We start from the raw sequence: 25835 nt of genomic DNA on the forward strand, positions 1-25835 counted from the left end.
AGGAGGAGCGGGAGGGGGAGCGGGAGGAGGAGCGGGAGGAGGAGCGGGAGGGGCGGGCTTGCGGCCTGGTTCCCCGGGCCGTCTGCGGCTGAGGCGTTGGCAGGAATCTGGTGGAGGCCAAACAAAGCAGAGTGAGATCTGGAGCATGCCCAGCCCGCACGCCGCTGTCCCCACGGTGGCCTGAGCGAGAGGCGCTCGCAGGACCACCTGTGGGACACGAGGCCCCGCTCGGCGTGCCGGGGCTGTGGAAGGGGCCTCGGTGTTTCAGCAAGTGGAGCGAGACCGGCCAGGGTTCACAGGGCGCACCGCCGGGGACCTCCACATAGATGCACCTGCGGGCGAAGACAGCCCGTCAGGATGGAGTCCCTGGGCGGAGAAGCCCCGCTCCTGCCTTGGCCCTGCCCGGCCCTGCCTGCCCTGGCTGCCCAGCTTCTCCAGAGCCAGTGACAGGGCCGGGCGGGGCCGGGGAGCGAGCGTGGGATGATCTCTGCAGGCTGCAGGGAGGGAGGCCAGGCAGGGAGGACTGCAGGAGTTTGGGGCACACCGGGGGCCTGTCCTCCAGAGCTGACACTCTTGCCAGCGTCCTCGATGTCCCCCGGGCTTAAGTCGGGGGGAGATGAGGGGTAGTCTGTGAGGCGCTGGGCTCGGCTGGACCCGGCGCATTGGCCCTGTCTGGAGCTAGCGAGGTCAATGGGGGAGAGGTGGAGCCGCTCTGCACTGCGCACCTGGGGGGGTGAGGAGCCAGGAGGAAGGTGGCGGTGGTGGCCGCGGTGGCGGCCTTAGCAGGGAGCTGGCATTCAAGGGGTGGGAGAATTCCTGGTGTCCAGGTTCCAGGGGTGGGCTTGTGATGGGGCAGCAAAGAGGAAGAGGAAGGTCGTGGCTGGTCTGGCCGTGGCGTGGTCTGGCCGTGGCTGGCCTGGCCGTGGCTGGCCTGGCTGTGGTGTGGTCTGGCCATGGCTGGCCTGGCCATGGCTGGCTGGCTGTGCTGGAGCACGGGTGGAAGAGGGGCATTGAGCGGCATCCTGAGGGGCTGAGGGTCGTGGCGAGCGTTGGGTGCCTCGCCCGGGCCTCAGGGTGCTGCACCGCACAGGCGCAGAGGGGAGAAGCGACCGTCCAGCCTGGGCGCAGCCCCGCCCGCCCCGCTGTGCCGCCCAGGCCAGGCTCTCCTTCAGACTCTGCTCAGAATGTTTTAGTGAAGAACTTGACATAGCTCAGGTTGGGGGGGGGGGGCTGTGTCTCTCCCTCTGGTCCCTCCAGGTCCCTGAGCTTCCTGTGGCTCTCAGGATGGACAGCATGTTGGCCGAGGGAAGATGGACAGACAGACACTCTCTCCCAATTGGTAGTACTGGTCTTCAGCACCTTGCTCTGAAGTTGAGTGCTTTTTGAGAGCTCTGTCCGGGCCCCCTTCAGACATGCGCCTTCCTTCCTCCCAGGCTCTCTCTTTCCTGGGGTCTCCACTGGGACACTTCCTTGTAGGGAAACCAGCAGTGGGAGGCCCGGGTGGGGGCGTGGGCGGGCTGCCCTCCCCTCCCGAGCCCCCTTGGCAGGGCGGCGGCTGCAGCGGGGAGGGACAGCAGCAGGTGACAGCCGGCTATAAATAGGAGTGTGAGCCGCCGGGCACCGAGCTGGGCGGGAGGCAGCTGCGGGCAGCGCCATGGGGTCCCGCAGGGCCGTGAGCCGCGGCTGGGCCTTGGGGGGCCGTGCTGAGACCGGGGCAGGGGGCGACGGCGAGGAGGACGGGCCTGTGTGGACCCCGGGCCCCGCCAGCCGCAGCTACCTGCTCAGCGTGCGCCCTGAAACCAGGTGAGTGGCCCAGAGGGTGGTCTGGCCCCCACCCCCACCCCTGGGCTGGCCCTGGGCCATTCTGATGACCCCCCCCCCAAGGCCTCAGGCCTCTGGCTGGCCAGGCTCTATTTGGGGGTGACTTCAAGGCTCTCCTTATCTCCCCAGCCTGGCTGCCCAGGGCCTAGATTCCACTGAGCGCGATAAGCGGCGGGGCTGGAATTCCTGCGGGGGTCGGTGGGCCGCGGGTGAGCAGGCGCTGGAGGTGGGGGTGTCCTCAGGAGCTGGCCCTGCCTGGGGCGCAGGGCTGACAGCTTTGGCTCTGGTGTGCCAAGCGCCCTGTCCAGGTTGTTTCTGGGGTGCATGGGGGTTGAGGTACCCCCTCGGTGGCCTTCCAAGAGCTAAGCAGATGTGGGAGTTCAGCTCTGTGGTGGGACCCCTCCCCCCAGACAATAGACAGTCCAGACCCCAGGACACCTGCCTTGCCGTGGAGACAGACGCTTCCTGCCGCCGCTGGCCCAGTCTCCCTCTCGCAGGCCATTTCCAAAGGAAACGGGGCTGTCTGGCCCTGGCCGGCGTGTGCTCCTCAGCCCCAGCACTTGGCTTGTTGTGTGTGATGTGGAAAACGAGCCCAGTCCTCCCAGCCACCGTCCACAAAAGAGCACAAAAAACAAACAAACAAAAAAACTTGGCATCCAGGACGTGCCTCGTGGACCGGCCACGTCCCCTTGACCTTGGAGCTGGGAAGGTTCACGGGTAACCGGAACCTGTTTCTGCAGAAAACCCGTCCAATGGCGTCACATGGCCGGCCGGGCGGAGGCCGGGGTTAGGGACTGAGTCAGACTGCACAGGCCCCCGGCTGCCAGGAAAAAAAAAAAAAAAGAAGGCCCATTTCCCTAAGTGTGGACCTGTGGAGATGGACGCGGCAATTCACTGTGGCCATGTACCCCACCCCACCCCACAGTCCACGGCCACGGCGCTGCGGGGCTTTGTTCAAGACGAGAGAAGACAGAGGCGAGGGAGGAAGGGGGGAAGGGAGGCTGGAAACGGGAGGACGGGGCGCTGGGGCTGAGCGGTGGTTGGTAGACGCGGTCGGGCTGGGGGCACGCGTCAGCCAGCGCCCTTGGGCCCCAGCAGGAGGCTCCCGAAGGAGGCTCTTTATGTCTTTAGAGGCGCAGGGCGGGAGCAGCGAGGGAGTTCTCAGCAGGCCACGGAGCCCCCTAACATTTTCAGGGGAGATGAGAGCCCCGTTTGCTTGGCCCCAGGCCTCGGGCACCCCGGAACTGCGGGTGCAGGAGGAGGGCCGGCCTGTGCAGTGGGCAGAGATGGAGAACAGGGTCCCCGGGACCTGCCCGGCTGAGCCCCGCCCACCCGGGGACTGAGAGGCAAATTCTGCCCCCACTCCTTGTGGCGCCAGCATTTCGGGGTCCACCCTTACACAGATCTATCATGGAGTCCTTTGGCCGGGGCCTGTGAGGATGGGCTGGTGGGGGGGGGATGGTGGGCAGGAGCTGGGATCTGTTTCTCCAGGGACCCTGCCCCCACCCACCCAGCCCGGAGCCTCCCAGGGGCGGCCAGTCCTTGCTAGCTCAGAGGTCAGAGGTCAGAGATGGGCAGGCAGTCCTAGAGCCTGGTCATCCTGCCTTGGGGACTTCACCCCTTCTGTAGGGGTGGGGGAGGCCAGGGAGGGGGAATTGCACCCTTGAGGGGAAGGGGGTCTGAGCAGCCAGCTTTCGTGGGCACCCTGAGGCTCCCGAAATCCCTACCTGCTCACTCCGGGGAGGCGCCGGCCCCGGGACCAGGGGCCCCAAACCTTTGCCAGGCCGTAGCCTCTGCCCAGCTCGAGTATGGCAGGCGGCCTCAGGCTTTTAGGGAAACGGAGGCATCGGTCAGAGCTTCTTCCTTCATACTAGGAGTTGAACGCAGGGCCTTGTGCTTGGTAGGCAGGAACTCTACAACTTGAGCCACCCCCCAGTTCTCTTTTTTTTTTTTTTTTTTTGCCAATCCTGAGACTTGAACTCGGCCTGGGCATTGTCCCTTAGCTTCTTTTCTCAAGGCTAGCGCTCTACACCTTAAACCTCAGCACCACTTCCGGCTTTTTCTGTGTATGTGTTGCTGAGAAATTGAACCCAGGGCTTTGTGCACGCTAGGCGAGCACTCTACCCCTGAGCCACCTTCCCAGCACCCTCCTTCCAGTGACCATCGCAGAGCGACACGGCTGCGGGTTTCCCCTTCTGAAGACAGGGAGCCTCCGGCAGCCCAGCCCGGGCTCCTGCCGGGCCTTGGGTGAGCAGGCCTCGCTGGATTGGGGCGTCAGGCAGGTTTGGGCTCAGGCCCCGCCTGCACAGGAGAACTTGTCACTTTCTAAGTTAGAAAGCCGACTCCCTGTATCCTTCCCAGAAACCAGATCCAGACCTGGAAGGGGGTGGAGCGAGTCAGGAAGGGGAGCCAAAGCCAAAGCCGGCTCTGCCTGCCCAGTCGCCCCGGGAGCGAGGGCTCTAGGCAAGGCCGCCTCCTGCCAGCTTCATCCTTTCTAGAAGCTGCAGCACCCTCTGCGGATCAGGGCCGGCCCTTCTTGATGGTCCTCTTCCCCCCTGCCTCTTCCTTCATGGAACAGTGTGCTGGGCACGGTCAGCCAGCACAGAGCTCTCCAGAGCCAGAGGTGAAGACAGGGCCGGGAGGACGGGGCTGAGCAGAGGAAGGAGGGCCCGAAGGCTGGGACGTGTCTCCGTCACTCAGGGACGGGGGTCTCCAGCGGTCTGAGCGTTGGTAGGGAGGGCTCCCCGTGTCGGGGGGGGTACCAGCATATTAAGAAGGGCCTTTGCTGCTGAGCCAAAGACCTGAGTGGGAGTACGGCGGTATTTTGTTCCAAGGAGTGCTGTTAGGGGTTAAAGAGATGCACTGGTCAACAAACATGGAGCCGCAGGGCCAGGTTCGAACCCAACACAAACAGGCGTGGCGAGGAAGGGAGAGAGGCCGGCCGAGGATTGCTGAGGGGTGGAGTCCAGGATGGCAGGTTCCGAGCTCCAGGGTTTGGGGGACACTATTAGTAAACACAAACCCAGTAACACTGGATGGGCGGCTGGGTTTGGGGGAGAGGATGAGTTTGGTTTTGTGTTTTCAAAGAGATGGCACTTTGCCAGGTGCCGGTGGCTCAAGCCACGGGGCTGACCTCTGAGGACTCAGGTTCGAAGCCAGCCCGGGCATCCAAGTCAATGAGTCTCTCGTCCCCAATTAACTACCAAAAAGCTGGAAGTGAGCTGTGACTCAAATGGTAGAGCACTAGCCTTGAGCATAGAAGCTCAGGGGCAGCGCCCAGGCCCTGGTCCAAGCCCCGGGACTACCACAAAAAGAATGAGAGACTCCATCTTGGGGCTTTCCTGTAGGGACAGCCGGAGGGGGGAGGCTGGGTTAGCCCCGGCCATCTCCCACGGGGCCGAGGTCTGCGGTCCCCTCCGTGAGCTCCTCTAGGGGGTGGCGGGAGAGGGCTGGAGCCAGGATGGCCCCTGGGGTCCTCAGGGGCCCCTGGTGCTCCCCAGCCTAGCCCAGCCTCTAGGCAGGCCGGGCCATGTGCTGGTCTGAGAGAGCTGGTGGCCCCAGCCCTGCTGAATTAACTGCTTTGTCTTTCTCCCCGTCTCCACTCCCCCAGCTGGTCTGCCTGGCTGTTTAACTTTAACGCATTAATGGAGGGGCTGTCCAAGCCACCTGTCTGCTGACAGCCCCTTGTCTGGGGATTTCCAGGGATGTGTGCGGGACGGTGGCAGCGGCCGGCCCGCGGCTGGCGTGCTCGCGTGGACCCGGCACAAGGATCCCGCTGGAGCGAAGACGCGCCTTTCTCCAAGCCCAGCCCGGAGCCTCCTGCCCGCTAACCCATTCCCGGGTTCTGTCGCACTTACCGAGCTCTCGATTCCAGATCTGCGGGTGTCCAGTGGGGCGGCCACTTGCTAACCAGCAGGAACCGGCCGCGACAGCTGGTCCCTCCTAACAGACAGGCCCCTGGCCCCCGATGGCGGCCGGGAGACGCGGCTGGACTGTTGCTGGTTTGCTCTCCTCCTCTCCTCGCTTCCCGGCCTAATGATTCCATTTGCTGTTTCCGCTTAGCTTACCAAGCAGCCGGCTGTGCCACCCCAGCGCTGGAAGGTAAACCCGCCACGGCGTCACGTTGCTCGGTCTGGCCGAGGCCGCAGGGGGACTGCGTGCGCACTAACCGGGCCGCATGGGGTCGGGGGCCCTCACGCGGGACTCCACGATGCTTGCATGGCCGTCCAGAGGGGCCTGGGACGGGTGCGAGGTCATCTCCGCGCCCTGGGAACAGATGCCGCGGCGACAGGGCCGTAGCCGTGGCCACAGCCACCGGGCACACGCCTCGCACCCTTGCCCGTCCCGGGGTTCTCTGTGCCCGTCTTCTTCTAGTCACCGTCCCTTCCTTCTCCCCCCCCCCCCAGTCCTTTGAGTTTCTCCTCCGCACTTGCTTTTGAGCCCTCCCACCCCCATCCCACCCCCCCACAGGCTCAGAGCCCAGGCCGCCCCACGCCCCACGGGGAGCCTGGTCCCCGAGCCTGCCCCCCAAGCCAGGCCGGGCCTCGAGAGAGGAAGTTGGGAGGATGCTCCTTCCCACTCAGAGGGATGAAAGGGGTAAACGAGGCAGAGCATTTCCTGTTTTTTGTTGTGTTTTGTTTTTGAGAGAGAATCTTGCCACCTAGCCTAGGCTGGCCTCAAGCTCATCTTCCCTCCTGGGTGGCTGGGATTATAAGCACAGACCTCTATGCTCGGCTCCTGACTCTGAGTGTTCTTGAAGACACCTGAGCAGAAGCTGGAGGAATATTTGTGGATGTCCCCAAACTCCCATCCGTCCTGCTACATGCAGGCTTCCGTTCGTGGGCGAGGTAGGATTTCCAATGTGGAGGGAGACCATGGCCAGGGGTCTGGCTATCACAGAAGTTGGGTTCTGTTGGGCCCAGATGTTTCTCGAAAATGTCATTGGTATGCCCCCAGAGGCAGAAATTACAGTTGTATGATAGCAAGACATGTTTTCAAACCTATAAGTCCTAGCTACTCAGAAAGCTGAGGCAGGAGGATCATAAGATCTAGGCCAGCCTGGGCAGTGCAACAAGATACTATCTCAAAAAGGAAGGAAGGAGGAAAGGAAGGAAGGAAGGAAGGACGGATGGAAGGAAGGAAGGAAGGAAAGGGAAGGAAGAAAGGAAGGAAGGAAGGAAGGAAGGAAGGTCAGTCCATAGCCTCCGTTCCAGAGCATGCTCTATTTTGGAGTGACTTAGAAAGCCAAGAAACATGTTTATTCCACAAGTGATTTCTAGGAGAAGGGAGCTGCGGGGTGCACTGGCCCGGCCGGTGTTCAGGGGTGCAGGAAGTTCCTCATGCTGGGTGGATTTGTGGGGAGACCACTGACCGGCCCCGACTGCATTCCCAAGGAGGAACAGAGCCGGGTACCCCGCAGCCCGGAAGCCTCTCTGATTTGCTGCTGCTCTTCCTGGGTGCATTAACCCCAAAGGCAGTGAACTTTACAGCAAGGCCACCCTGAGTTCAGAGCCCCCAGCAGGGCCGGAGGGGTGGGCCATCCCCCCCCACGCCTTCACACGCCCTCCACGGCCCGGACCGGGTCCTGGACAGACAGACCTGGCCCTTCCTCGGGTCTCGCCCCCGTGGGGCCCAGGGAAAGGTGTCTCAGAATGGTTTGCCCTTCTCCAGGTCCTGCTGCTCGATTCACCGCCCCCCACCATCCTCCCTGCTGCTCGGGGCGTGGGGGGCGGGGGAGGGCACGGCTTGTGTGCCACACATCTGGCTATGTGGTTGTGCTTTGTGTCTGGGCATGTGGAGTCCCTGCGGGCCCAGGCGGGGTTATCTTCCTGTGGACTGTGAGCCTGAGGATTGTCGGGGTACGGGCTGGCCACAGAGGCCCCTGAGTCCCAGGAGCAGCTCTGTTGCGGGGACCCAGCGTCTCGGCTTCTAGCAGGAAGGAGTCCGTGCGCTTGTGGCTTGGCCTGTGCCACAGCTGGGGCCGGAGCACAGCTGGCTTTGCCACTGCCTTCTGGGTCAGGACCCCGGCACGGCGGCACTGGTCACCTCCGTTTTGCCTGCTGTGGTCTGTGCTCGTGACACAGGAGCTGTGTGTGGAGCCCTGTTGAGTTCTGGGGGGTCCCGAGTTCTCGGGGTGCCTGCGTCCTTGAGGGCTGCCTGGCTCCCCCCCCCCCCGTGGCGTGCCCCCCTGCGCGGCTCTGACGGCCCCCCGCCTCTCCTAGGAGCACCTTCTGCTCCATCATCGCGCAGCTCACCGAGGAGACGCAGCCGCTCTTCGAGACCACGCTCAAGTCGCGCGCGGTGTCCGCCGACAGCGACGTCAGGTTCACCTGCATCGTCACAGGTAAAGGCCCCGCCCGGCCGCCTCCCGCCCGAGTCCCAGGACACGCGGCAGGGTGTGGCGGGCAGCGAGCGGGGTGAGGACGGCGCGGCCACCGCAGCCGCCCCATGACCTCTGTCTGCCTCGTCTGAACCCTGGGGGTGATCGCTGTGCTCCCCCGTGGTGGGCGGGTGGTTATCATGCTGGGGTATCCACGCGGCACCGTGGGGACCGGTGAGAGCCGGGCACGCAGGCCAGGCTGAGCGGGAAGCGCAGGATGCCCACCCCCCCCACTCCCGGCCCCACCACCACCCTGGCTCAGGGCTGCAGGCCCCCGCCCCCCCGCGGGGTGTACCCCTGCCAGCTCACGCGTGTCTGGGCCCCAGGTCCTGGCTCAGGGAGGAGAAGGCGGGGAAGACGCTGCTCTTCCCTTGTAGGATCCTGGCCCATCCTACTTGGCAGGCTCCCACCGGCTCCCACCGGTTCCCACCGGTTTCCTAGCAGAGCCCAGGGCTCCCCCACCCCACACGCCCCTCCACCTTCATTTAAAGAACATGAAATGCCGCCGGGTCCTGGTGGCTCACGCCTATAATCCTAGCTACTCAGGAGGCTGAGATCTGAGGATCACAGTTCAAAGCCAGCCTGGGCGGGAAAGTCCGTGAGATTCTTACCTCCAATAAACTACTAGAAAACCGAAAGTGATGCAAGTGGTAGAGCACTTGCCTTGAGCTGAAGAACTGAGGGACAGCGCCCAGGCCCAGGGTCCAAGCCCCACCACCGACAAAAAACAAAAAACAAAACACACAAAATGCCATTTCACCCGGTTAGTATGCGCACATCCTTCACAAGCTTCCAGCGCTACGAAAAGACAGCGGGCGACGCGGCTCGGGTCCTGCAGTCAGCTCCCGCTGCTCCCGCTGCCCAGCGGGCGGCTCTGGCGGCTCGCGGTGGGCGCGCGGGCTCGTCCGAGGCAGGCCACGCCACCGCCCTGCCGCACCCTCCACCAGAGCCCCACACTCCACGCACCAGCCGCGCTCTGGCCGCCGTGGCGTGGGCCCGGGCCCAGAGCCCTCGCTGCTCCCGTCTGTCCGTTTTGGTTTATACCACAGTCTCACTAAGTAGCCCAGGGTAGCCTTGAACTCACCGCCCTGTTTCAGCCTTTCGAGCGCCGGGATTGCAGGTGTCTGCTCCGCTCCCAGCCACGTCTGTAAGCACTTCTGAGGCGCCTCCCTCCCGCGGCTGCCAGCTCTTCGGGCCCTGGGGATTTTCTAGTGTTCAAAGGGTAGCTCTCAGTTTCCCACTGCTGGCTTAGGGCTTGGCTATCTGGAATCACAAAGTCCATCCCACCTGCCTGTCTGCTACGTGAGCTCTCTGTCCAGGAGCGTGTAGGTGCGTGGCTTCGTAGGTGCACGTGCCTGGCTTGTACACGCATGCGAGAGCACCTTGCACATGCATATATCTGGCACGCAGCTTGTACCCGCACATATGCACCTTGTACATGTGCTGGGCTTTGTCCACGTGTACAGCTGGGAGCGAATGAGCCCCGTCCTACCTCTGTGTGCTTTATATCAGTGACATTTTCCAGGGACCCGCGGTGTGTGTCCCCATTGCTGCCCACACCGCGCAGCCTTGAAGCACGGGGGGAGGGGGAGGGGGAGCACCGGGGGGAGGGGGAGCGCCAGCCTGGGGGCCGCGCCCTGTACTCAGTCCCACTAGTCCCCCTGGACTCAGACGCCCGGGGCTGGGCGAAGGGAAGTCCTGCCGCGTGAGGTCATCCCTCGGGACGCGGACACCTGTGCTGGCACTGGGCACGGGCGCGGTGATGTAACCCAGGCTTTACTCACAGTGGAAACACGGGGCTCAGCTTACAGCCCAGGCCGCCGAGCGTCCCTGGCTGCTCCCCAGCCCCGGCTCCCTGCCCCCTCGCTTTCCCGGCGTGCCCTCCCGCCGCCCCCCTGCCCCCTCGCTTTCCCGGCGTGCCCTCTGCGCTGCCCTCCCGCCGCCCCCCTGCCCCCTCGCTTTCCCGGCGTGCCCTCCCGCCGCCCCCCTGCCCCCTCGCTTTCCCGGCGTGCCCTCTGCGCTGCCCTCCCGCCGCCCCCCTGCCCCCTCGCTTTCCCGGCGTGCCCTCTGCGCTGCCCTCCCACCGCCCGCCGCTGCCCTGCTCTGCCCCCACTCCCTCACTCCTCCTCCTGTTCCCCAGAGCTCTGTGTGTGTCAGCACTGGGGCTTGAGCTCAGGGCCTGGGTGCTGTCCCTGCTCTGGTAGGCTGTCGCTCTACCACTTCAGCCACAATGCCATTTGTGGGTTTTTCTGTGTATGGGGTTCTGAGGAATCGAACCCAGGGCTTCATGCACACTAGGCGAGACTCTGCCGCTGCGCCACCGTCCCCGCCGGCCTTGAACTCTTGGTTGGCTTTCTTACCTATGGCAGGCACTCTGCCACTTCAGTCATGCCTCCAGACTGGCATTTTGATGGCTAATTGGAGATGGAGTCTTGAAACATTTCTGCCCAGGCTGGCTTCAAGCTAATATCCTTTAGGTCTCTGTGATCCCCGAGTAGCTGGGATTACAGGTTGAGCCCCAGCACCGACTCAACAGGTCTTTGCTAAGCATCTGCTCCATGCCATGCTCTGTCTAAGGGTGGTGGAGATATAGCAGTGAACAAGAGACCATTTCTGCCCACATGGGGCCTGTGTCTAGCAGGAGAGAGACGAGGGCATCAGGCCGAGTGTGGAGGAGCGCAGGCTGGGGTTGAAGGAGACAGAGGCGTGCAACACACGTTTTCCATTTCCTCCGCGTGCTCCCTCCTCTGCACGCGGCCTGTGTTTTCATCTGTAAATATTTTACCAGTGCGGGGTGCATGTTTAGGAACCGGGAGCCCAGCAGCGTGGATGGACACAGAGAGGACTCTAGGGGTCAGGTGCGGCTGCACAAGGTCGAACGTCAAGTACTCTGGGAAGAAAACAAAGGAATTGGGAGCCCTGGGAGGCCCTGGGGAAAGGGAAGCCTGTTTCTGCCGGCAGCCGGTGTGGCCTCTACCAGGAGGTGTGGAGGGATGTGTTAGAGGGGAACCAGCAGGACTGGGGGACAAGGGAAGAGAGGGGGTGAAGCAGGGCAGTCATGGGGCAGACCCCAAGGGCTGAGTGATGCGGGGGCAGAGTGGGTGTGGGTGAACTTCATTTCACAAGATTCACTCTGCCCGTTGCGGTGAGAAGGAGCTGGAGAGAGGCCAGGGCAGAGCCGCGAGATCAGCGAGCACAGCTGATGGGCAGAGTGAGGGGTGAGGGGTGGCCACACTTCCTGTGGGCGGCGGCGGAGGGGCTGGTAGATAACCTCCACCCGCCCACTCCGGGGCTTGGGTGGGTAGATAAGTGTATTGGATGGACAGATGGGTGGATGGACAGATGGGTGGATGGACAGATGGACGGACGGATGGATAGATGGGGGGGTGGACAGATGGGGGGTGGACAGAGTGTTAGCTATGTTGTCAAGTAATTCAGCTTAGGAACTTGGATAGGGTAGGTCACTTCTAGTCAGCAACTTCTGGAACAGCTTCAGTTCCCTTGCTACGGGGAGGCTAGGAATTTCCTCCTCTGTGTTTTCCTTCCCACCAGAGGGGAGATGGCTCAAGCTTTGTCGGGTTCTGGTTTCTGGAGAGGAGCTGAGCTCCGGGCTTCCGGCAGGCCGGGCGGGTGGTCCCGTCCTGTCCCGTCCCGTCCAGCTCCTCAGCCAGTCTGGACCATCCAGGGCCTGGGGGCTGCCCCCTCACACGGGCTCCCCGTTCCCTCTCAGGATACCCCGAGCCGGAGGTGACGTGGTACAAGGATGACCAGGAGCTGGACCGCTACTGCGGCTTGCCCAAGTACCAGATCACCCACCAGGGCAAGCGCCACACGCTGCAGCTGTTCAGGTGAGGGCCGCTCCGCCCGCGCCCCGCCCGGCCGCGCTCTGGGGGGCACGGGGCCCCCCGAGGCCCGTGGGGGAGGGGGAGTGAGTGGCTGAGGCCGAGTGGCATGAGCAGACGAGCTCCTGACCCACAGAAACATTTTCCATGAGGTCAGCTGCCCAAAAAAGCAACCGTGTCACCCCCGCTCCACGAGGGCCGACACCTGCTCCCGAGGGCCCCGCGTGGCCTCGGTCAACGCCCCTCTCTTCTGGCCTCAGTTTCCTCTAAAGCGCAGGAGGGTGGGGCATGGCTGGGGGGGGCGGGAAGGCTCTGGTGGGGAGGGAGCAGCTCTCGCCCCCTTGGCCCCCTCTAGGTGTCAAGAAGATGACGCGGCCATCTACCAGGCCTCGGCCCGGAACTCCAAGGGCATCGTGTCGTGCTCGGGGGTCTTGGAGGTGGGCACCATGACCGAGTACAAGATCCACCAGCGTTGGTTCGCCAAGCTGAAGCGCAAGGCTGCGGCCAAGATGCGGGAGATGGGGCAGAGCTGGAGGCAGGGCCCGGAGGCCGCGGCCGAGGCTGAGGCACTGCGCAAGCTCAGCCCCGACCGCTTCCAGCGCAAGCGGAGACTAAGCGGGGACCAGGCGCCCGTGCCCCCCGCCCCGGCGCGGGAGGCTGAGGAGGAGACCCCGGTGGCCTGGCAGGAAGGGGAGGCCCAGTCCGCCCAGCACGCAGGCTCGGGCCTCCTCAACAGTTTCGCTCCCGGAGAGGCGCCCACCAACGGGGAGCCGGCCCCCGAGAACGGGGAGGACGGGGAGCAAGGCTTGCTGACCTACCTCTGTGAAGCCATGGAGCTGAGACCGCACAGAGCCCCCCAGAAGGAGTCCGGGGCCAAGAAGAAAAGGAAAGACGAGGAGCCGAAGCCCAGCCCGAGGAGGGCCGAGCCGGACAGGGCGGCCCCCGGCCAGCGCCCGGCGGAGCACTGCGGCTCGGAGAGGCCCGGCTCCCGCGGGGGCCGGGGGCCGGGGACCACGCAGCAGGCCCAGGCCCCGCCCCGGGCGCACGGGGCTGCGGGAGCCCACCGCACCGGCTCTGGACAGCCAGCCCCGCCCGCGGCCACTCAGCATGAGACCCAGGACGCCCCGGCTCCCAGCCCAGGCCCCAGCCGGGAGCCTGAGGTGTATTTCTCCCTGAAGGACATGTACATGGAGAGCACCCAGGGCCACAGGCCTCAGGAAGCACCGGGGTCCCCACCCCCAGGGGCGCTGGCACCCGGACAGAGCCCCCCGGGGAAGGAAGACGCCCAGCCTAGAGGCGAGGGGGCGCCCGCCGTGCCCAGCCCCCCCACAGCCTCCCTCGTGCCGCCACCGCCCCGGCCTTTCAACAGGAAGAGATTCGCCCCTCCGAAGCCCAAAGGGGAGCCCGTGGCCACGGCTCCCCCCAACACGGCCACGGAGCCCGGGGCCCGGGCCTCGGGGACAGCCCCGCCCCCGGCCTCCGGCCAGGTGCCCACGCCCCCCGCCCGGCGGAGGCACGGCGCCCGGGACAGCCCGGGGCAGGGCCGCAGGACCGCGGGAGAGGTGAGCGGCCGGACGCTGAGCTCATGGAAACTGGCTGTCACCCGCCTGGCAGCCGGGGCAGCAGTCATTTATAGACGGGGCCGGAGGGGCATGCCAGCCGGGGCAGAGGACCAGGCTGCAGGCTCAGGGCTGACCTGGCAGCCGGCCCGGGCAGGGTGGGAGGCGCTCCTCTCTCCTGGGTTGAGGCTGGGGGCAGGTGGTTTCCTGGGGAAAGATGAAGGGAAGCAAAGTTGAGCTTTGGGAGGGGAAGGGATGCTCATGGGATCCTGGGGGAACCCCAGTTCTGGGGAGATGGGGACTCAGTCTCACTTCAGGGGGTGCTGAGGTTAGGCTGTGGCAACAGTACTTCAGAAGGCTTCAGAAGCCAGGCACCAGTGGCTCACGCCTGTCATCCGAGCTACTCGGGAGGCTGAGATCTGAGAATCATAGTTCAAAGTCAGCCCAGGCAGGAAAGTCCTTGAGACTCTTACCTCCAATCAACTACTCAGAAAAGCTGGAAGTGGTACAGTGGTAGCCTTGAGCACAAAGAGGCTCAGGGAGAGAGTGTCTGAGCCCTGAGTTCAAGCCCCAGGACAGCAAAAAAATAAAAATAAAAATAAGGGGCTGGGGAAGTAGCTCGGTGGTAGAGTGCTTGCCTCGCATGCATGAGGCCCTGGGTTCGATTCCTCAGCACCAGGTAAGCAGAAAAAGCCAGAAGTGGCGTTGTGGCTCATGTGGTAGAGTGCTCGCCTTGAGCTGAAGAGCTGGGGGACAGCGCCCAGGCCCAGAGTTCAGGCTCCATGACTGCCAAAATAAATAAATAAATAAATAAAAATCGATTGAGGCTTTGGAGTGGCACAGGTTCAACCAAGGACGTCAGAGCAGGCTCTGGGCCCGCCTGTGGCTTTTGTCCCTGTGCCTGATCCCTGGCGGGGCCATGGGGAGACAAGGAGCGCCCGGAGGGGCTGACCAGGGCAGTCAGGGATGCCCTCCCGGGCCCCCAGGGAGCTCATGTAGGAGATGACCGGGCTGGTTGCCAGACCTGAGTGCAAGTCTGACATCTCTCCCCCATGTGAGGGCAGCCGCACCCCAGGAGGTCCTGCCCTGCCCCCAAGGTGGGCGGGGCTTCGGCCCCGCCCACCTTCTAGGCTGGTGTTACTGCTCCTGAAAAGCCCAGGGCGCAGGGAGTGAGGAGTGAGGGGGGGGGATCTTGGGGCCTGGACTTGGGGCCTGGGTGCTGCCTCTGAGCGTTTTTACTGGAGGCTGGTGCTTACCATTTGAACCACAGCGCTACTTCCAGCTTTTTTTTTGATGTTTAATTGGCATTGAGAGTCTCGGGCTTTCCCGCCCAGGCTGGCTTTGAACTGTGATCAGCTCTCGGCTCTTTGAGTGGCTAGGATGACGGGACCCACCGGCGCCTGGCTCATGGGAGTTTTAAGTTGGGGAGTGGGTGTTCCCATCGGACACGTGTTGCACAAAGGTCACTTGAGCGTGGCGAGGACAGAGCGGAGGCAGGTGGTGGGAGGGGAGAGGAGGGATGGACGCTGAATGGGCTTGATGGGGGATGGGCTGGAGGGGAGGGGGAGGGCAGCTCCCATCAGGCCCTGCTTTCTGGAGTCTGTGTCCTGCGGTGGGTTTGTGCCGAGCTAGCAATTCCTGTGTAAATGGATAAATTTCATTCATCTCTCCTAACCCTGGAGTGTCAGGTGTTGAGGAAGGTTCTAGTCTGTGAGGTCAAGTCTTCGCATCTGTCCTGTGTTCGCAGGTCCCGGAGTCCCAGGCTGCCAGGTCTCCTCGTGTGCCTGCCAGCGGCGTGCCCTCCGCCGCTGCACAGCAGGGTAGCACGGACCCCATGGATACGGACGCGGCCCTGGCCCCCCGAGGCCGGGGAGGGGCACAGGCCCCACGGAGCCAGGCGGGCAGCGTGCCAGAGGCCACTGCCCAGAGCACGCAGACAGGCCGGGAGACGCGGGACGGTGCGAGGCAGCCGGCCCCCGGGAGTGGCCGTGAGGACACGGAGACGCAGCGGAGACAGACGCCGCAGGAGGACGCGGGGCACAGGAGGGCGCAGGGCGAGAAGGTGACCGGCCTCAGCCCACCGCCCGGGACCCCCGGATCCCCGCGCTCCCAGGCACCCAGCACACGCCTGGCGGAGTCCGTGCTGACCCCTGAAGTGTGTCGTGACCCCGAGAAACCTGGTTCTGTGCTCAGATCCGAGGAGCCCCTAGTCACAGCCTCCAGAAACCATGGGCACACCGCCCATGGTCCCCCACCCGGGATCCCCGGGCACCCGGCTCGGGAGGGGAGCCTGGAGCGGGCAGGTGCAGGGGAGGCCAGCCCAGAGGATGGCGGGTCCCAGCGCCCCGAGGAGCTGCCAAGGGGGGACGCAAGCCGGGTCCTGTCCACCGCGCCTGCACGGCCCCCACAGGAGGAGCCCCGCGGTACCCCAGCATCTCCACACGGGGCCCCCGATGTCCTCCTGCCCGCCGGGCACCAGGCCCTGCCCAGCTCTGCCCCCACACTGCACCTGGGCCCAGGGCCCCCCACCCAGAGCCCCCCCCAGGGGCCCTCAGCTGCCAGCCACGGGGGGGCCTGCGCCAGGGAGTCAGAGGTGGAAGGGGGGCCCCCGGGAGCCCTGGGCTGTGACCCCGGCCTCATAGACTCCCTGAAGAACTACCTGCTTCTGCTGCTGAAGCTGTCCAGCGCAGAGCCCGGCGGGCCGGGGGCCCCGGTGCCCGCCGTGGCCGGGCTGAGTCCCTGCACATCGAGGCGCATTCTGGAGCGCGTGGAGAATGAGCACCTGGTGCAGAGCGCGCAGACGCTACTGCTGAGTCCTGCCACCTCCCGCCGCCTCACTGGCCTCCTGGACCACGAGGTGCAGGCCGGACGCCAGGCCCTGGCTGCCGCCCAGCGCCCCGGCCCCAGCCCCAGCCCCGCCACCATCCCTGCCATCGTGGTGGGTGAGGATGAAGATGCCCTCGAGGGGCCCAGCCCCCCCGAGTCTTCCCAGGAGCAAGGCCTGAGCGGGCCGGCCCCGGAGAGCAGCACCCCAGAGAACAGCACCCAGAACAGCACCCCAGATGACAGCATCCCAGAGAACAATCCCCCAGAAAACAGCCCCCGGGAGCCCTGCCAGGATGAGGGGGTCCCAGGAGGGGCTCCCATAGGCCTCCCCGCAGCCACACCCGAGGAGCTGGCCCTGGGGGCGCGGAGAAAGAGGTTTCTCCCCAAAGCGAGGGCCGCAGCTGACGGGGAAGCCGCCAAGCCCGAGGACAAGGCCACGAGCCCCACGGTCTCTCCCCGGGGACCCCGGAAGAGCCTGGCGCCGGGGTCTCCGGGGACACCGGGCAGGGATAGGCGCTCCCCCACCCAGGGCAGGAAGGGCAGCATGCTGGAGGTGCCCCGGCCCGACGAGGAGCCCACGGCGGGAGACCCGGGCCCCGATCCCAAGGCCAGCGGTCAGGACACAGAGCCAGGGCCGGAGGAAAACAAGGCCAGGAAGGCCAAGGACTTGCTCAAAGGTGAGGCCCGCCAGGGCGGCCGGGGCTGCGGGCGGTCGTTCCTAGGGACAGGCCAGTGACCCTGGCGCTGCTCACCCCACGCAATAAGGGGCCAGTCCCTGGTTGCACCCTGGTGAGCCTCGGGGGGTGGACGGGAGGGGGAAACTGGGCAGCCGGCACAGGGTCTCGGTGCACTGGCTGCCTCTCAGCCCGTCACCCTCCTCTGACTCACCGGCGACCAGGACACGCGGCGGATCCCCCACAGGGAGTAAAGGGGGAGCTTCCTCCTGCCTCCCAGCTGCTGCCCAAGCCCCCCACCCTGGCTGGGCTGGAGGGGGCCGTGGGGCCAGGCAGGGGGCCCAGACTGTGCCGGGGCCAGGGACACGGAGCGGGGAGAAGGGGGAGAGGCCAGGCGGGAGGGTCTGCCCCGGGGGCCTCCCTGCCATGGGCCCCGGCCGCAGCCCCACAGGTGATCCGCAAGATCCGCGTGGAGCAGTTCCCGGACGCCTCGGGGAGCCTGAAGCTCTGGTGCCAGTTCTTCAACGTCCTCAGCGACTCGGTGCTGACCTGGGCCAAGGACCAGCGCCCGGTGGGCGAGGTGGGCCGGAGGTGAGCGCCCGGCTTCCCGGGGCCGGGAGTCACCAACCCAAAGTCAGGCAGACCGAGCCCCAGGACGGCCCCACTGGCCGCCCGCCCCTGCCCCAGGACGGCCCCCCCGGCCGCCCACCCCTGCCCCAGGACGGCCCCCCCGGCCGCCCGCCCCTGCCCCAGGACGGCCCCCCCGGCCGCCCACCCCTGCCCCAGGACGGCCCCCCCGGCCGCCCGCCCCTGCCCCAGGACGGCCCCCCGGCCGCCCGCCCCTGCCCCAGGACGGCCCCCCGGCCGCCCGCCCCTGCCCCAGGACGGCCGACCCCGGCCGCCCACCCCTGCCCCAGGACGGCCCCCCCGGCCGCCGACCCCTGCCCCAGGACGGCCCCCCCGGCCGCCCGCCCCTGCCCCAGGACGGCCCCCCCGGCCGCCCACCCCTGCCCCAGGACGGCCCCCCCGGCCGCCGCCCGCCTCTCTGAGCAGCGTCTCCGCTCTCCACGCAGCGCCGGGGACGAGGGCCCCGCGGCCCTGGCCATCGTGCAGGCATCGCCCGCGGACTGCGGCCTGTACCGCTGCACGCTCCGCAACGAGCACGGCGCCGCCACCACGGACTTCTGCCTCAGCCCCGACGGTGAGGGGGGCGGCGTGGGGCGGGCGTGGCGCGGGGCGGGCGTGGCATGGGGTGGGGTGCTGTGGTATGGGCGTGGCACTTTGTGGGCGTGGCATGTGATGGGCGTGGTGTATGATGGGCATGGTGTGGGTGTGGGTGTAGGGTGGGCGTGGCACTGGCGGGCGTGGCACCTGCGAGTGTGGCGTAGGGTGGGTGCGGGTGGGCGTGGCGTACGATGGGCGTGGTACGGTGGGCGGGGCGTCTGTGGGCGTGGTGTTGGTGGGTGGCGAAGGGTGGGCGTGGCATTGTGGGGCGCGGCACGTGACTGGGCGTGGAGTGGGCGTGGCACGGTGACGGTGGGCGTGGCGTGCGGTGCCGCGGGGTGGGCGTGGTATTGGGTGGGTGGTGACGGGTGGGCGTGGAGTGGGCGTGGCGCGGTGACGGCGGGCGTGCGGTGGGCGTGGCGTGCGGTGGGCGTGGCGCGGGGTTCTTCCAGCCTGGCGCCGTGGTGGGAGCGCTCGGGTGTAGCCGCGCCCGGCTGACCCCGGCCTGGTCTTCCTTCTCTCCGCAGTGCTGTCTAGCTTCGTGTCCAGGGAGGAAGCGGAAGGTACGCTGCCCCGCGTGGGGAGCAGGGCTCCGCAGGGAGGCCCCGCACTGCCCCCCCGCGCGGCGCGGCCAGGCCGGCCTGCGAGGGAGGCGGAGGGCTGGGGGCCGGATTCGGGGCTCTGCCCGGGTCGAGGGGGCACGGACGCCGCCTTCCACGCCGAGCTGCTCCCGGGCTCCACGCAGGGAGGTTGCGGGGGCGGGGGCGGGGCCCTGCGTCCCGCAGCTCGGTGGGGTGGTCTGATGGCGGCCGTTCTGGCATCGATGGCGCCTGCGCCCGGTCCACGGGGTCCCGGCAGCCGCAGACGAGCCGCAGGGAAGGGGGCCGTCCGCCCTTGCCCGCCGGCGGGCGGCGGCTCGGGTGCACCTCTCCCTGGTCTCTTTCAGTCGGGGAGGAGATCGAGATGACGCCCATGGTGTTTGCCAAGGGCCTGGCGGACTCGGGCTGCTGGGGGGACAAGCTCTTCGGGCGGCTGGTGAGCGAGGAGCCCCGCGGCGCCCGGCCCCGGGGGGACCTCCGGAAGGCGTCCCGCGCCAGGGTCATCTACGGGCTGGAACCCATCTTCGAGTCGGGCCGCACGTGCGTCATCAAGGTGTCCAGCCTGCTGGTGTTCGGGCCCGGCGGCGAGACGTCTCTCCTGGGCAGAAACTACGACGTCACCATCCAGGTACCGTGCTGCCCCTGCCCCCTCGGTGAGGAGGCAGCGGCCTCGGCACTCAGGCTCCAGAGCCGCGGCGGGGGAGGCTGGGATGCGGCCGGCGGCGGCTGGCTGGGGAACTGCGCAGGTGCAGCGCTGGGATGCGGCCGGCGGCGGCTGGGGAACTGCGCAGGTGCAGCGCTGGGATGCGGCGGCCGGCCGCTGGCTGGGGAACTGCGCAGGTGCAGCGCTGGGATGCGGCGGCCGGCCGCTGGCTGGGGAACTGCGCAGGTGCAGCGCTGGGATGCGGCCGGCGGCGGCTGGGGAACTGCGCAGGTGCAGCGCTGGGATGCGGCGGCCGGCCGCTGGCTGGGGAACTGCGCAGGTGCAGCGCTGGGATGCGGCGGCCGGCGGCTGGGGAACTGCGCAGGTGCAGCGCTGGGATGCGGCGGCCAGCGGCTGGGGAACTGCGCAGGTGCAGCGCTGGGATGCAGCGGCCGCTGGCTGGGGAACTGCGCAGGTGCAGCGCTGGGATGCAGCGGCCGGCAGCTGGGGAACTGCGCAGGTGCAGCGCTGGGATGCAGCGGCCGGCGGCTGGGGAACTGCGCAGGTGCAGCGCACGGGGAGCCCAGTTTTGAAACGCTTTTATTGCCGTGCTGTGGAAGCCCAGTCCCCCTCGGAGCCCTGTCGCTGCGAGGTGACAGGAGTGATGGATTGGGGGTCTCCTGGGGCGCAGGGGCCAGGGCTCCGGGAAACAGGAAACTCTCCCACACCTGGGTTTGAATCGGGTGTGAGGAGACGAGGTGCTGAGAGGGGAGTGGAGGGTACAGGCCCCTGCTCTGGGGTGGGAAGCCCCCTGCAGCCTGCGCTGTGCCCGTGCCACGGGCTGGGCGGCCACGGGAGGGGGGAGCAGGCTGGCCCATGGCACCCGGGTTTCCCTGATCCCAGGGCTGCAAGATCCAGAACATGAGCCGGGAGTACTGCAAAATCTTCGCAGCGGAGGCCCGGGCCGTCCCCGGCTTCGGTGAGGTGCCCGAGTAAGTGAGAGGCGGTCGGGGCAGAGCCCCCTCCCCCGTGCGTGGGTACCTGCGGTCAGCCCGAGGGCGCCGTCACTGGGTCTAGAAATAGATGTCCCCACTTTAGAAGGGGTCTGTCCCACCCCCCAGGTTTTGCGGGTTGGTGGCTGTGGGCTCTGGGCCTCTGTGGGGGGTGAGGACGCGTGGGTGGGGCCTCCATGGGGGGTGAGGACGCGTGGAAGTGCTGGCCTCCCTCCATCCCGTGGTGCAGCACGTTTTCTCCTGGCTGGCGCTGGGCTCTGCCCCAATGGCCTCTTCCCTGCACGGGCCTCTGCCCCCACCAAGCCCTGCGCCGTCTGCCCCGGGGGCCCAGCAGCGTCTGGCCTCGGCCTCTCTCACGGTGGAGGAGGGCAGCGGGGGGAACCATGAAGTCAGCAGCCTGGGGTCCGTTCTGAGCTGGGGCTGGGGCGTCTCCCTGGCGGGGGCCTGCCCTTCAGCTCCAAGAACACAGAGGGGCTAGAGGGAGGTGACCTGGGGCCACACTCACACCCGTGTGCTCAGGATCATCCCGCTGCATCTGATCTACCGGCCCGCCAACAACATCCCCTACGCCACGCTGGAGGAAGACCTGGGCGAGCCCCTGGAGCCCTACTGCTCCCGGGAATGGGGCGCCGGGGCCCCCACAGCCTCCAGCGGCTCCGAGGCCGTGCAGAAATGCCGGAGCTTCCAGCACTGGCTGTACCAGTGGACGAACGGCAGCTTCCTAGTCACGGACATGGCAGGTACGCGCGTGGGCAGCTCACCTGCATGTGAAGGCACACGGAGGGGCGGCCGCGGTACAGCGCAGGTCGGATGCCGCAGCGCCCTCCCGCCAGCTCTCCCAGGAGACCCGCTCAGGCCGTTTCCTGTGAAATCCCAGTGCACACCCAGGGCCTCATGCAGGGGGGCACTCCCGCCCACTCAAAATTGGAAAGTAATTTGCTTTAAAAACAATGACATGGGGGCTGGGCGCTGGTGGCTCACGCCTGTAATCCTAGCTACTCAGGAGGCTGAGATCTGAGGATCCCGGTTCAAAGCCAGCCCGGGCAGGAGAGACCGTGAGACTCCTATCTCCAATAAACCACCAGAAAACCGGAAGTGGCGTTGTAGCTCAAGTGGTAGAGCGCTCGCCTTGAGCTGAAGAGCTGAGGGACAGCGCCCAGGCCAAGAGTTCAAGTCCCATTACCGACAAAAAAAAAAAAAAAAAAAAAAAAACAATGACATGGGGGCTGGGAAGGTGGCTCCATGGTAGAGTGCTTGCCCAGCATTCACAAAGCCCTGGGTTTGATTCCTCAGCACCACATACACAGAAAAAGCCAGAAGTCGGGGCTGGGAAAGTGGCTCAGTGGTAGAGCGCTTACCTTGCATGCATGAGGCCCTGGGTTCAACTCCTCAGCACCACATTAGCAGAAAAGCCAGGAAGTGGCGCTGTGGTTTAAGTGGTAGAGCGCTAGCCTTGAGCTGAAGAACTGAGGGACAGTGCCCAGACCCAGAGTTCAGGCCCATGATCAGACCCCCCAAAAAAAATGAAAAGAAAAAAAAATTAGAAGTGGCATTGTGGCTCAAGTGGTAGAGTGCTAGCCTTGAGCAGAAGGAGTTCCGGAACAGTGCCCAGGAACTGAGTTTAAGGCCCAGGATTGGCAGAAACAAAACAAAACCAAAAATCAATGACATGGGCCAGGTGCCTGTGGCTCACGCCTGTCATCCTAGCTACTCAGAAGGCTGAGAGCTGAGGATTGCAGTTCAAAGCCAGTCCTAGGCAAGAAAGTCTGTAAGACTCTTTCTCTCACCAGAAAACCAGAAACAGCACTGTGGCTGGAAGTGGTAAAGCACTAACCTTGAGCAAAAGAGCTCAGCAAGAAAGACAGACAAGCGGGGCGCTGGTGGCTCACGCCTGTAATCCTAGCTACTCTGGAGGCTGAGATCTGAGGATCGCGGTTCAAAGCCAGCCCGGGCAGGAGAGACCGTGAGACTCCTATCTCCAATAAACCACCAGAAAACCGGAAGTGGCGCTGTAGCTCAAGTGGTAGAGCGCTCGCCTTGAGCTGAAGAGCTGAGGGACAGCGCCCAGGCCCAGAGTTCAGGCCCCACGACCGACAAAAAAAAAAAAAAAGAAAGAAAGAAAGACAGACCAAGCATGGTATCGCTTTCCCGTAATCCTAGTACTTGGGAGGCAGGGGCAGGAGGATTGCAAGTTCAAGGCCAACCTGGGTTATACAGGAGACTTTGTCTCCAATATCAGTGACAAGGAAAGAAAACCAAAGCGCAGACGGCCTGCACACTCAGGTCCCGCGCGGGGGTCAGGGAGCACTGGTGTAATGAGAAAGGAGTGTGCTCCATGTGTGTTTGTTGCACGGAGCCGTTTCACACCTCCGGAACCACCGATGCATGGTCCTCGCCCCACTCTTGGGCAGTTGAGAGTTTAAGTGACTCGTGAAAGAGCTGGGCTGGAAATCTGGATGCAGCCGATCCCACAGCCCGGACTGGTTCTCCCGCACCGCGATAGCCAAGAGCAGCCGTGGGAAATCTTGGGCACTTTGAAAATGAGGAGCCAGCATCGGGCGCCTGGTACACGTGGCTGAGCTGCGCAGGCAGGGCTGGGCTGGCTTCCCCCCGTCCCACGCTGGGGGCTCCACCCCCCCATGGTCCCCCACGCCTCGGTCCCCCCTGGTGCAGGGAAAGCTTGCAGCTGTCCGCATGGGAAGTGTAAATCTGCCGTATCCAGTGCGGAGTCCCCAGTTTCTCCCCCGTCCTCGGGAGACTCTCATCTGTGGAGACCTAGGTCAAAGTTTTAGTCGAGCTGGGGCCGGTGCCGCTGGTGGCCCGGCTTGGTCCGGTGAACCCAGCCTGGCAGCTAGCCCTGCACCGACATTACTGAGTGAACGAGTAACTACAAGGTGCATTGGTCTGAGACATCTCCTGTCCTGGGAGGATGGGGTACGGGGGCTCCCGGTGGTGGCCGTGAGGGGACTCTGAGCTGAGCCCCTGGGAAGTTCCTGTCCTGCATGGTGTCCGTGCGGATGGGAGATGTGGGGCCTGGGGCCCAGCCGGCCACATCCACAGCCTCTCTCTTTCCCTAGGGGCGGACTGGAAGATGACTGACGTGCAGATCGCCACCAGACTGCGAGGGTGAGTGCTCCTGGGGTGAGGGAGGCACCAGAGAGGACACGCTGGTTCTCCTGGCTCTGCGGTGCTGGGCCTGGGGGTGCTGCCCCCCTATGCCTGGCCCCAGGTCTGAAACTGCGCACTGAGGCCCCTGGCACCCCACAGGTGTGCCCCTCGGAGTCTCCCCACATCTCACTTGAGAAGGACTGGCAGTTTTGCTGCTAGGCACTGGGGGCGCACGCCTATAATCCCAGCCACTTGGGAGGCGGAGATCTGAGGATCACAGTTCCACATCATCTAGGGCAGAAGAGCCCTGACTTGTACCCCCATCAATCACCAAAAAGCTGCGAGTAGAGCTGTGGCTCAAGTGGTAGAGCGCCAGCCTTGAAAGCTCAGGGACAGTGCCCTGCATGCAAGCCCTAGGGCTGGCATGCACGCACATGCGCGTGCACACAGACACACAGACACACAGACACACAAGCCAGGCTCCTACCACAGGGTGAGGTGGAGGGAGCCAGTGCAATACTGAGGCTCTGGACACTGCCACCTGACGTGTCCCCGGGAGTGTCCTCTGATGGGGCCATCCCCCAGCCAGCCCCTGGCCCGCCCCGGCCCGGCCCTCACTCAGCACCCCCCGTTTGGCTGCAGATACCAAGGCCTCAAGGAGAGCTGCTTCCCTGCACTGCTGGACCAGTTTGCCTCCGCCCACCAGTGCAACCCCTTCTGCGAGATGCTGGGGCTGACGCCCCTCAAGGGCCCCGAGGCCGCCCACCCCCCGGCCAAGGCCAAGGGCTCCAAGAGCCCCTCTGCTGGCCGGAAGGGGCCCCAGCTGAGTCCTCAGCCCCAGAAGAAACCCCAGCCCAGCCCGCAGGGTGCCAGGAAGAGCATGCCGAGCCCCAAGGCCACCCCTCGGGCCTCTGAGGCGGCCGCTGCCCTGGCACCCGGTCACCCCCCAGCCCAAGAGGGGGGCTCGAAGCCCCAGGGCACGCGGTAGCCCCCACTGGAGGCTGGGAGCCTCCACCTAGCCGCAGACCAACCAGAAAGCAGCTGGAACCGGATGGCCATTCTTGATCCAGGACTGGAGAAGAGGCCCCGCTGAGGCGCCTCCGGGCCTCTCTGCGCCTCGTGGAAGGCTGGGGCCGGCGGCAGCTGCCGGCCTCTCCCGTGCCGGCCGGCCGGGGGCTCCCGGGGCTCCCAGGCCTTGAGCCGGCCGCGCCTCCGCGGGCCGTGTTGAAGTTTACACTTGCCACTGCCAGGCTCCCAAGCCCTCTGCATGCGTCCTGCACCCCAACCTTCCCCTCCCCCGCCCTGGCCCAGCGCTGCCGGGGGGCGGGGGCAGCTGGCGCTTGCCCTCAACTCGGCTCGTCCCGGCCTCCGCTGGGCCTGTGACTGACCCTCAGGGACCCTTCTTCCAGCAACTCGGCCTCCCTCACTGCCCCGCAGGGTGCCCCCAGAGCCAGCCCTGCGCCCTGGTCTCTGCCGGCAGGCGCCAGCTCTTCTTCCCGGTCGCTGATGCCCGCTCGCTGCGCCCCTCGGCCGGCTCCGAGCCCGCCTGCCGCCTGCCGCCTGCCGCCTGCCGCTGCAGCTCCTGGCTTGTCCTTTGTCCAGAGGCTCCACAGCCCAGTGGGGGGGGGCAGACTCTGGGGCCTCTCCTTGCACCCCGCTGTGTCCCCCATGTCTCTACTTCCTGGCTTGTGAGGCAAAACCTGGTACGGGGGATGTGTGTGCCAACTCAGAGGGGCCTCGCGCTGAGGGGTGCGGGTCACGGTGAGGGTCACCCACGGGGAGAGGTCTGGGGCCCTCTGGGGCACATCTGTGTGAGGAAGGCTGCTGTGTGCTCATGTGCTGGGGCAGAGGGGCGCCCACGCCACGTCGCGGCCAGCGCCAAACTCGCGCTGCGGCCCTGCGCTCTCCTGCGTGGCCCCGGGGACCCCAGGGCCTCGCGGGATGCGGGGTGGGAGGGGGGTGGGCTAGCCTGCTCCCCTCGGAAGGCAGGAGGGACAGCAGCGCGGGCCCCGCTGTCCACGTCGGTTGTGGGGTGCTCAGCCCTCTCTTGCCAGGCTCCACGAGGGTCCTGTCACCCCCAGACTGGCGGCAAAAGGGAACCGTGTCGACTGGAGTAGAAAGCCCGCATCGGGGCTCCCAGCACGACT

The 25835-nt window shown here is 65.8% G+C and overlaps 1 protein-coding gene across 1 annotated transcript; it reads left to right on the forward strand.

Annotated features, from left to right (window-relative positions):
- Positions 1 to 1654: 1654 nt before the first annotated feature.
- Alpk3 (alpha kinase 3) lies at positions 1655 to 24902 on the forward strand. Its single transcript, XM_070043325.1, has 14 exons — positions 1655 to 1803; positions 5884 to 5922; positions 8043 to 8164; positions 11931 to 12048; positions 12398 to 13604; positions 15349 to 17104; positions 17545 to 17692; positions 18175 to 18302; positions 18853 to 18888; positions 19272 to 19552; positions 20471 to 20559; positions 21100 to 21320; positions 23658 to 23706; positions 24331 to 24902. The coding sequence occupies exons 1-14, from the start codon at positions 1655 to 1657 to the stop codon at positions 24674 to 24676; spliced, it is 4689 nt and encodes a 1562-aa protein (XP_069899426.1). The 3' UTR covers positions 24677 to 24902.
- Positions 24903 to 25835: the final 933 nt, after the last annotated feature.

This window comes from Dipodomys merriami, unplaced genomic scaffold (genome assembly GCF_024711535.1).
Source record: "Dipodomys merriami isolate MVZ:Mamm:240054 unplaced genomic scaffold, mDipMer1.0.p SCAF_33, whole genome shotgun sequence".
Lineage (NCBI taxonomy): Eukaryota > Metazoa > Chordata > Mammalia > Rodentia > Heteromyidae > Dipodomys > Dipodomys merriami.

Bases quoted from the DNA above. Each gene is read 5' to 3' on its own strand.
- Alpk3 (XM_070043325.1), top strand. From the start codon at position 1,655: ATGGGGTCCCGCAGGGCCGTGAGCCGCGGCTGGGCCTTGGGGGGCCGT. The intron at 1,804-5,883 runs GTGAGTGGCCCA...GTTTCCGCTTAG, and splicing joins AGCGTGCGCCCTGAAACCAG to CTTACCAAGCAGCCGGCTGT. The intron at 8,165-11,930 runs GTAAAGGCCCCG...GTTCCCTCTCAG, and splicing joins GTTCACCTGCATCGTCACAG to GATACCCCGAGCCGGAGGTG.